The following is a 12,033-nucleotide window of genomic DNA, read 5'->3' on the forward strand; positions in this document are numbered from 1 at the left end:
AAGGGTACAGACCAGTCAGTGGAAATACCAGCTTCAGTATCCTCACGAAGGGCATCTTAGGGCAGACAGCCCCGGCAGGCAGCAGCAGGCTCTGCCCATGCTGAGAGCCCCCTGCGGCCCTGTGACCACGCCACTGCAGCATTACTGGGCTTTATGCACCACCTGCTTCTCCCAGGGACTTACAGCACGATCCTCCATCAGAGCATGATCGCACCCATCCCGGTTAAGAGAGTACTGCCAGATCATGCAGCTGCCTGCTTGGATACGTCAGAGATCTAACCAGAGTCTTCCTGTACATACTAATCCTGACACTGAAGTACTTCAGAAGTGAGGATATGGGTCTGTTCCAGCCCTGACAGACTCCTTGGTGCCTGTGAAAAGAGCACTGTATATAAGAATTAGATCCAATACTGCAAAGACTTAACCAATATTTATTGCAAGCACATTCCTCAAGTTTCTCAGGACCTTTCATGTACTTGATATGGTGTATGTGAGTGCATCATGTTGAATCAGTTTCCAACATACGTTAACTAAGAGGCAAATACATGTCCATAGGGAAAATACTAAAACTGAAGACTTCAGTTAAGAACATCAAACAAGCAAAAAGATCAAAACATCCTTTATAGTCAGTATGGATGTAAGCTGTAGGTAGACAAGGACAAAAGGGTGAGAGGCCACACATTTCATCATCTCGTCCCAAGACTTATCTGCATTATAACAGAGAATTTTAAACTGGTTAGATAATCTGAGTTTGAGGCAACATACATTTATTTTAAATTACCACTATATCTTAATTATCACAAATAACATGATCTATAATACAGAGCTGTTACAATAGATCTCTTTGTATTCCAGCTCTGTAGGTAAGTATTTTTGGTGAGATTACAAACAGTAGACCATAAATTTATTATTTTGCATCTATAATATGAATCACAGTGTAAAGATTAGGTGCCATATGGTTATATATAACAATTCTCATTGTGCACAAATAATCACTGACACTTTTAACCATTTATCTAGCTTTCAAGATGCAATAAATTAGATACTAGCATTTTAGATACTAGATACTGACATTCATGGTGTAAAATGTCTAACACAGCAACTAAGGATTCTTACTTCGTGTGAACAGGGATCATTTATATTTATCTCTAGTATAGAAAGCATCCAAATGCTCTTGTGACATTTTATGGAGGCACAGAAAATATCATGCAGCAGAAACATCATCATTTTGTGTTTAGTGATGTTTTCTTCTATTAGTATCTAGTGCTAAATCCTGAGAAGTCAAGCTTGGGAATCTCCTTTTCATTGGAAAAATTTGTTCGATCTATGCGAGAACTGGGGCTTCCAACTTTACTCAGCCAGGATTTCCTGCAAGAAAAACGAGAGGGTTAGAATATAAAGAATATATTTAGTAGTTCTCTGTTTTCCCTCCCTTTCTTCTTAAAAGGAAAAAAAAAATATTTAAAAGGTGTCAGTATTTCAAAAAGTATTACTGAATATTATATAAAAACATTCCTGACTAAAGGCTAAGTCCTTTTTAAGTGTTTATTAATAGCACTAAAATAGATATCTATTAGCTTTGCAGATTCAATACTCTATTTTTATCAAGGACCTAAAAAATATTTTAATTTTAAAATATTACAAACAAAGAGTCCTAACAGCCTGTTTACCCTTTTCTGACAACTAAAACAAATGGAAACTGAAATGATGTCACAAAGTAATACTAAATTGTACTAATAAATACTGAATTTTATACAGGCATTCTGAATTCTTAAGTGGTGATATTGCATGTATTTGCATTATGATCCAATCTTGATTTATGCTGGTGCTTGCCTTCTTCCACGGCACACTAGAAAATAGTACTGAACATAAATTACCATACTGAGGCTGGAAACTGACAGTGCGATGGCTGTTCCTACACACCCACCCACTATATTCCTCTCCTGCAGTAATTTGCTAATGCACAGTAGTGGTAAGATATTGTGTGATAAAAGGAGGTGCACAAACACTTGAAGTGCAGCAGACAATACTGCTTACAGAGAGGTTTATTTACAAAAAATACTGTCTCAGTATTTTCTCCTGCACGGATGCCTCAGAAATAGGAAAGTATTTTACTGTACCACATTTAAGGAGAAATATATTTCCACACAATTACTTTTTATAACTGCAATGATGCATAAACTGGTATAGACACATAACTGTGATCCATATTGAAGAAATATATCAATATTCATTTAAACTCCATTTGAAGACCATAAAAGTAATGTCTTAAGTTATGGTAATTAATCCATTAAAAAACACAACACACTGAGCATTATAAAATGCAATGTTCTTGCAGTGAGACATATTTCTGATGTCTTAATAATGAAAACTGTGCCTAGAGATTGCTCGTCTCAAGCCATTAAATAAAACACACCTGGGATATAGAAGCGTATCTTGTTAGAGACCCTATGTGACAAGAGGGGTTTTAGACAATTTCTGACATAATTTAACATGGCAAAGCATCTTGCATGTCTTCCCTGGTTATCAGAGACAAGTAATTTTCTCCAAACTGTGCTAGTCCTTCATAAGACTGGTCTCACCACTAGCATGGAGAGTTCCAAACCTGTATTCAGGACCTGCACAACTAACCTCCTTCTTGAAACTCCACACACAGCCTCTTGATTATGAAGAAATACATATACTTAATACTTTAAGAAAGCAGATATGTACTACTAATCATTTTGAAATATAACCATGGGAGTATGCTTGGTGGATTATAGACTTGCAGTGTCAAGGAACCCCATGACCTCCTTCCCATTTGACCACTAAAATAGATGATCTATATGGAAAGACTGCCTAGAAAACACAAACCAGATACGGATATAATTCAGTGTGTGACAAACCTTGATTTAGTATACGGCAATTAAAATTCATAATTATGTCAGATGTTTACACATCTTTACACCTTTTGTTATTTGTTTCACTTTGTGAACAACCTCCCTTCTTGTCTGTTTTAGATGATGAAGCCTTTCCAGTAAGCAATGTAACACAGGAATGCAAGTACATGACTGAAACAGGAGAACCCAACTTACCACTCCTCACTGGAGCCCTAAAGGTTGATTAAATTTTTCAACAGAAAGAAAAAAGCTTAGTAATAGAGCACTCCATTTTGCTCCATAGTATGAAAAATATGAAAAGCCCTTTGTTTATTTTGCAGAAAAGTCTCTAAAATAGTTGGATGTTCCTGAGTAAAGAAAAAGAACATGTATTTGAAATACTGAATTACATAAAATAATCTGTACTCTTTTTAGAAGTCTAATGTGATATCCACAGGTAAACATACTATTTCCTTTTTTTTTTTTCTTTTCATTTTAAAGGTGAGCTTGTCCTAGACAAAACCAGAAGAAATATACTCCTGCCCAGCCTTCACAACCTTACACAAGACCAAAATTGTAATTGGAAGCAGCCATGGATTAAAGTTCACTGCATGGATAAAAGTTCACTGAAGAGAGTAACTGTGCAAACTGCACAGAGCAAACTTTACTCATTGTCAGCTCCATATACTATCATATGAATGATAAAGTACAAATGATGAAAATCCAATTAAAACAATCTAGCTCCATGGAAACTCTTCACAGGATGCATGTATTTCATTCCTTATTTAATGCGGGAGGTAGGAAAGGAAATGTTACTTCCCTACCTGGAATGTTCATGACTAGAGAGGGTCAGATCTTCACTGAGATGCCAATATTTTGCAATCAGACCTCTTCAGTCATGTCCCTTCACTTCGCCCAAGTGACAGACCATTCACTGAACACTATGAAGCACATTCTTTACAAGCTAAGAAAGCAGGAAATCAGTATTTGCTAAAAGCAGTACACAGTTATAGTTGTTTCCTCATTTATATACAGAGCAGAAAATGTCATCTCCATTATCTTTCATAAGTATCTTTAAAATGGTTTTAACAGTCATTAGTATCCAGGTCAATAGACCTGAGTTAAGAAAAGGTTCTGTATCCTCCTCTTACTTCACTCAGCCTTCTTAATTTTCTTTCACATGTGCCATGAATTTCAGATCACCCAATGTGTGCAAGAGATTAGCTACAATTACTAGCATTTGGAGTTCTAGCTTACCATTTATAACATCCATTTTTAAAACTCACTGCTGCTACTCACTTCCCTTCAGGAGTTGAGAAAGACAGCTTCCACCTCACTCATCACATGGGGTAGGTCTGAATCAAACAAGGACATTCCTTTAGTCTGCAACAGGACAGTATATAGCTTCTCTTATATTTTAAGATCTATTTCTAAAGCTGCACTGCCTCAAGGAGTATGGAACAGGAGCTAATCTCCAAATAGCCATTTCCTACCATGTTTTATTTCTCAAGCACCGCATGTCCATGCAACCGCTCCTGGCCATGCTCGGATCTCACTGTTCCAAACCAAAGCAGCATTGTGGGGACTAGATGGACTCAGATGCACGTTAATCCCAGAGTGAGGAGTTACACAACCTCCCTGCCCAGGGCAGCAGCCAGGCAGGCCAGCACCCCAGGGTCTCTCCTCAGGGTGTGAAGCGCTCCTGACACCCCGTTCCCACCCTCTGCTGCAGGGTTGAGAGCCCCCAGATGATTGGTTCATTTGGACAGGTGGCACCTGGTGATTGGCTGCTGCTGGTGTGGGCTGCCCCCCTCCTTCTGGAAGCTTCTCCACAGCCAGTAACCAGCCCTTGCCCCCGGTGTCCCCCGTAGCCATATCTGGGCAGGGCTGCTCACAAAAATACCCCTTATTATTGAAGCCATTCAGAGCACATTTTCCTCACCATTCTGGATTTGACTTGCTCAGCCCCATTAGGACAGCCTGCCTCAAACAGCTTCCCAGCTAAACTTAAACACACACTTCCCCTATCCCCTATTCATAGGGGCTTACTCCTAGGCGTTTAAAACATTTGGATCTGTCATGGTTTTGCTCTTATTTCACTAACTGAAATGAACCTTGCTAAGTGACTCTGGCTTGTTACCTAGGCAACCAGGCTCTTTCCATTCAACATATTATTGGAAACTAACATCTAAAGACCTGGGTTTGCACCATCCCAATTTAGGATCTCGCAGAAAGAGCCTGGTTGTGTACAGTATTCCAAGCAGACATTTTCCTTGCAAGCTGAGGCACATGTGCCTACCTGCTAACCTGTTAAGATGAAGCCTGACCCTGTCAAACCTGCAGAGTTCTCTGGAAACGTTGTTTACAAGGTAAGACTAGCACAGCCCTAAAAACCACTGTGATTGGAATGCTACAGGCAATAGAGTGACTTTGATTTCCCCAAATAAGACATTTTAACCAAAATCTATGATATAAACCAGATTTCTAGAAAATAAATGTCTTGGCATTATTCTCTGACTGAAATATTTTCCTATTTTGATAAGGAAAAAGTAACTCTGGTGCAGGAAGAAACAGGCCTTCTGCACCTTCACCCAGCAGGCATGCCAAACAAGCACGTAAACGAACAATGCGAGTTTTCCTCTGCTAGACTCTGTATTAAACCACTGATATACACAAGATGCTTCTGCAATAGTTCATTTAATGGATGCAAAAAGCCAGACTATTCTGAGATTGGAGCAATTTACAGTCCAGAGTGCTAGAAATGGACCTCAAAATGACCCACAGCATTAATACCTGGTGAGCTAGGCACAGTTTAGGAGTATGTTTGTTTCTCTTTACCTTAACCACAGTGTCACAGTGAAACGAGAGAAATGTGTGCTTTTATTTAGAGGGAGAGAAAATAAATTCACTAGCTTGTTTACACTTCATTTCCCTTTGTTTAGGATAAAATACTGGAGAGAATGTTGCTTTTTGAAGAGTGTACTTACATCTGTGACAGCATATAGACTAAGATTGCAAATATTTATAAAATACCTCCAAAATGTTGTTGTATTCTGAAACGCTACTGTCAAGTTTTCATAAACCCTTGTATTTAAATGTTTGCTGAAGAAATGCAGAATATTCTCTTTCACTGCTGTCTGGCTTCAGAGCTTTTGGGAAGAACTTTCGCCATGGTTTTCAAATTCTTCTCTACCATCATAAGGGCTAGGAACATTTTACTTAAAAACCTTTATTTTCATAAACCTCAAATTCACATCTAGGTGAAACCTCTAGTAGCCTGGATAGTAAATACATCTCACAGCTTACTGTAGAGCCATTTCACTGTCTCTACACCCCTGCTCCTGATGCCAGGGCCTAATAGTAAAATAGGAATATGGAAACAAAATTTATAGGGTTCAGTGTTGTTGTGAAAAAACTAACAGAAAGGATAAAAACCTTTTAAGACAAGTGTTTGAAAGCTGTTTTGTTTGACATGATATGAATCAGTGTGGCCTGAAAAAGACCCACATTTAGTATTTTAACTTTAGCAAAAGCAATCCAGGCCTTAGTAAGGTGGAAAAAACAGGTTCTGAAGAAAATACAGGAGGGATCCTGGGGAGAATCCTGGGAAGAATTACCACTATTTTGCTGCAGGATAAGGTCAAGAGGACTCAAGCAATACGTACAGTCAACTTGCTCCTACTGACCTTCATCCTCTGTTCATTGTAATTTTGTTAGCTCTCAAAACTAGGCTCTAGCTTGGAGTAGAAAACTGAAGCCACTTGACCTGACAAGCTGCTGTCTGTGGAGCTCTGCTGTGCTGCTGCACCTCCCCAGGCAAAGGGTGTCAGGGCATTTTTAGACTCTTGTGCCTGCTGCACCAGCAAAACCACTGCTGGCAGCAGTCCACACTACGTCAGGATCAAATGGCTGCTCTTAATTGCATGTCTGTGCCGTTTGCATACACATACCTGCAAAAGGATGGGGGAAGTAGTAAGGTGAGAACAAGGCAAATCGAAAAGGAGGGGAATTTTAGCACATTAATTAGAATGACCCCACCACAGACTGCCAAATCAAAGCCAAGTGACAGGTAACTTCAGAGAATTAAAACAAAAAAGAGAAAACTGTCAGCAGTCTAAGGATGCAGGCCAAGAATTGGGTGGGCTAGCAATGAAGTAACCTGCTCAGGTGTAAATGCAGGTGCCCCAGAACAGAGCTGGAGCCTGTAGGTGTGGGGAAGGTTGCACTGTTGCTGTATGTTCACAAGCTGCTCCAGGCATCCTGACAACAGGAATTTCTTGGCCCAGTGGATATTTAGCAGAAGTTCTGGAACTGTTTTAGAAAGGGGAGAAAGGTATTTAATCAAAACTAGTGTTTGACTGTGTTTTTAAACACAGCTGCCAGACGAATGTTGTTAATTTGTTTATATTTCTTCCTTTTCTGTCAAACCCTGCTACACTCAAGGCCAGCATTTCTCTAGAGAATACATGATGATCCTACTATTTGAAAGTAATGTCAACAGCAAGGGCACATTAGCAAAATCTGATATATTAAAGATATTGTGTGACACAACACTGAATAAGCTTCAAATAGATATTTTGGTGTTACATTTCTATTTACAAAACCTGAGAAAAAGTACTTGTATGTTAATGTTCAACACATTGTATATACTATCGGCAAGATTTTTTTAATGTAAAAATGATCATTACCTGCTTGATTTAGCATAGAATTTCACTCTATGTACCTCAAATTCACTTTGTTATTCATACCTAATCTAAGTTAAATGTCTTCACTTCTTAATTTAAAGAGAAATAATTATGCCAGAATGAATTAAACTAGTAGGGCTTTTTTCTTGTATACAAAGCAAAGATCTGTTGTGGATTTTCCTATTAATCATTTTAGTAATCTTCAAGTAGAATGTAATAATTTACTTAAACATGGGATCATAAGAACTGTATTTTTATTAAAAAGTTATCAGAATACCTCTTTGTTTAAACCATGTTAGGCAAGTCACATTTGGCTTCTTTCATAGATCTTATTGGAAAAAAATAAAGTTGTAGATATTTGTTCCAACAAAGAAGAGTAAAGAAGTAGATGGAAAGTAAAACCAAATTCAGCCATTTCAGTAACTCAAAACAGCTTTTATGTCCACACTGACCTACAGAAAGTACAAGACACAAGAGGATTTCCTGTTAAGCTTGTGTCCTATCTTCCTGAAGCAATAAACATACCAGAAAGCCAGAAGCAGTAAAAAGGCCTATTGTGTTTTTTTTTTTCCTTGTAATATGTCTGCCTCTGCAGGGTATGATTTGGCTCACAAGGCAGACTAGGAATTTTGGCTAACTCGACTCCACTGCACAGAACGTAACTGAAAGTTATTTCTCATTCCACATCTATTAAATCTAAGGCCACAGGAAGCTTCCATCAGGAGGAACTGTTGCTGTTAGTGTACCAATTCAGGCTTCTGGTGAAGAAAAGCCAGTTCTAATGCTTAGGAACTGATTAGCACCCACCACCCACATGAACTGTATAACACAGCCATTTGTTTTAAATAGAGTTGAACAAAGAGTAAGGTACTATCGCTTCTGACCATCAACTTTATGCCTAAAAATGTGAAATACACCCTTACACATCTTGGCCATTTCAAAGCAACCCTGTTGGAAGGCCATAATGAACCATCACATTTTGACCAATTCAGTTTTACTTGAAAGCCTTATTATTATACAGCCTGGTAAAAATAAAACAGCCACTACAGTAAAGGGCACCCAGTTACAGCCATCCAGTTGGAGAATACATACCAAACCAACACGCATCCACAGTCCAGGAAAGGATTCAAATAAGATAGAAAACTGCAGATGACAAATGCAATCGAGAATTTGAAAGACAACACCTCCCTGTTCTCTGGTAATGAGGCTCAGCAAGGAAGACAGACATAAGTGCCACATGAGGACCAACCCCCCACATTACCACGCTTGCTGTATCCTCTAGGTAATTCTCAGAAGACACATTTACACAGGAAAATACAGATTCATTTATTATGCAAGAACTAAAAATAATGCCAGACCAAAACACAGTGAATTTCTTCAAGCACAACTGGGATTCTTGCTATTTTCCTCAAAAGTCTCCCTTACTTAAAATACTTAGGATAGCTAAAAGACTGAAAAACAAGAAGACTCACTGAACAGTTGCAAGTTCCAATTTTAAAAAAAAATGGACATCTTAAAAGGGAAGCATCACCCTTTTCAAAGCATTATGTTATAGAGTACTGGGCAAGTCTGAGTGAGAACGTTTAGTATTTCCAGTGACTGCACAGATTTACCCTTCCCTAGAATACCACTATTTGAATAATTGAGGTTGGTTCACTTCAAAACATGCAAGAGTGAGTGTTTCTACCAAAGTACTGGACATTAGCATCCACACACAAGCACCGATTGCAGAGCTGGTCGTCCAGCTGTTCTTCATGCTGAATTGCAGGTACAATCACACTTGTATGCACAAAACATCTGCCTGCCCATTTTCACATGAAAAAACAAAACCCACCCCTCAGGGTGTCACAAAAATCTCAGCCAAAACAATTTTAAGATGAAATACTTACAAATTACCTTTAAGGAAAGATAACAGCAATACACATAGTGTCTAGCCCCTATAGAAGTGGATGATGTTGGCAGAAAAATATTTAGCAACCGAGGTTTTTCCTTTTATCTTTATCTGCAGCTTGCAAAAATGTTTTTTGTTATTAAGCATTCAGCTAGCTCAGCTCTATTTTTTCCACTGACTTTACATTATGTGATTTAATTTGGTAATTTAAATCGTACACTTTCAAAGGAGAACAGTTACACCCATCGTTTTAATCTGCAATCTCTAGCAGCTTTTTTCAAAGCAACTGTGAGATATAAAATAGTACAGTTTAGTATATGAGTTAAAAGATCAGGAAAATGTTTTAACAATGTTATATTAGCACAACTGTTTGGAAAAACACCAAATAGATTTACTGGCTAATAGTCTACTTATATTTTACACAATGAGGAAATTTGGGCTTTGTCAAGACGTTTATAATGCTGGGGTTTTTTTGTTTTGTATTTTTTTTTTTTCCATTATAAACATAGCTACACAATAAGCAGGAAGAAAAAGATTAACATAAGGATACGTTACAGCTATTATATTCTTTATTCGACAAGAGCTCTTTGTGGTTTCCAGCACAGGAGAACATGCTCTTGGGGTGAACCCAGCATGGTAAGTTTACAAGGAAGGTAACATTGTACCCATGGTATACAAGATTTACATATAATACTCCCTGGAAAGGAAATCCCCTTTGCAATTGATTAGATTTGTTACCACGAGCTAGGATTTGTTGATATGTATTATCTGTTGTTTCCATAAATAACAGCAGTAGATCTCCCATTTAAATACAGTGGCATGCTTCCCGAAGTCTAGCCTGCCTCATCCGCCTTGAGGCAAACCGCGGGTCACAGCGGCCGCCTATGGCAGCAGAGGCCCAGAAGTGAGACATGCCAAGCCTCCCGCACGGCACGCTGTCCCTTAGGGAAGGGCAGATAGACCTTAGGGAGGGACTACCTCTTGCACATTGCAACATCCCCAAAAGTTCTATTTCATTTACAGTAACAGAATTGTTTGCATTCTTTAACTATTACTTCTTTATCATGTTGTTCTTATGACTTCGTATACGTTAAAAAAACACCACTCTCGAAAGAACTAATATAAAGACTGGTTTTCTCTACTGACATTCTAAGTTCCATAAATTTATCATTTCACTTGTAAGCACTTTGGTTTTAAGTCCATAAAATGACACAGGCTACCTTCCCATGTAGGTATTAAATACATCACCTGAAGAAGCCCTTCAAGTCATGATCCCAAACTACTCTGATAGAAGGTATCTTGGATATATCAGCTGAGATCTTGAACAAGAGATAACAGGAGTAACTCAACAGTAAGCTACCTGATTTCCGACGTTTACGTTATTCAGATCAGCTTTGTAACATCTCTAATTGTTAGGCTTTATACTTTCTATCAGTATCACAAAAAGCTCAATAGAAAGAAAAAGAGCTGTAACAGTTCTGTAAGTATGCCTATGGCAAAGTCCATTCCTGTGGTCTATAAACTGTCATTATGAATATACTCAGTAGAAATATATACACTTCATATCAAAGCTCCAAGCTATTTAAGGCAGCTATCAGAGTATGAACACATATTTTGGTTCAATGCTTCTTTGTGTAAAAAAACCTCTTATTCCAAACAAGGCTTTTAGTATCTATTGAAATAAGATCTGATACATGTTCTTCACTATTCAGTGGTTCCTGTGCTATACTACATACGTTTAAACCTGATTTTCAGAGTATTTGTAAAAAAAAATTTCCTGTTCATTTACAACAGTGATAAATTGAATTAAGGAAGAAATTTTATTTCTAGGGGGAAAAAAAAAAAAAAACTTTTTTCCTAAAAAAAAAAACGAAACAAAAACAAAACAAAACCCAGGCTGGAAATCCTAAACTATCACCTTCTCAAGGCAACTATGGTATGTGCTATTTAAAGTTACCACTTACAGAAAGCAAATGAACAGACTGACTGGATTTTTTTATTATTATTATGAGGATAATGGGCTTGATCTTTCCTCCTAAACTTTCCATTAGTTTTGGACATCTTCCTGCTGACTCAGAATCTTTTCCTTTAGCTGTACATTTTTTTTGTTATTGAGAGCTTCAGACTCCAAAAACTAGAATAAAAGCAGAATTCTACTGAAGACAGAATCCTATTTCTACTAAAGTCAACAGTAACACTTCTAACAAGGACAGCAAGAGAGACTTGACCTCTGTTTTTACAAAATTTAAACAAAGATCTACAACTACTTGCAAGAAATAAACACCTAAAAAAGCCCAAACCAAGGAAACCATCTTTGGAAGAAGACTGGCCTATACTATGTTAAAGTATTCCTTCCAAATAGGCATTGTTAACTATTAACGAGCACCTTGTCTTGCACAATTTTCATTTTGTCACTTATGCTTCATGTGATATAATCTGCCAGAGCAGAAATGTTCATCAGGAGACATATATGGAAAAAAGGTGATTTGGGTCAAGGCATTAACAGGCCCAGGAAACACTTATCTCACTCAGTAGATGTGCAGTGAGCTAGGCAATGTTCTCCACCCCAAAGAATTTCTGTTTTAGACAACATATTATT

The 12,033-nt window shown here is 37.9% G+C and overlaps 1 protein-coding gene across 1 annotated transcript in view; it reads right to left on the reverse strand.

Annotated features, from left to right (window-relative positions):
• Positions 1–403: 403 nt before the first annotated feature.
• Positions 404–12,033, reverse strand: part of ACYP2 (acylphosphatase 2) — a 46,870-nt gene continuing 35,240 nt past the window's right edge. Inside the window, exon 4 of the mRNA XM_042789782.1 lies at positions 404–1,368. Coding sequence (XP_042645716.1) covers positions 1,254–1,368 — 115 coding nt within the window. The 3' untranslated portion in view covers positions 404–1,253. The remainder of the gene's footprint in view (positions 1,369–12,033) is intronic.

The sequence above is a fragment of the Tyto alba genome, unplaced genomic scaffold (assembly GCF_018691265.1).
Source record: "Tyto alba isolate M040663 unplaced genomic scaffold, T.alba_DEE_v4.0 Super-Scaffold_16, whole genome shotgun sequence".
NCBI lineage: Eukaryota > Metazoa > Chordata > Aves > Strigiformes > Tytonidae > Tyto > Tyto alba.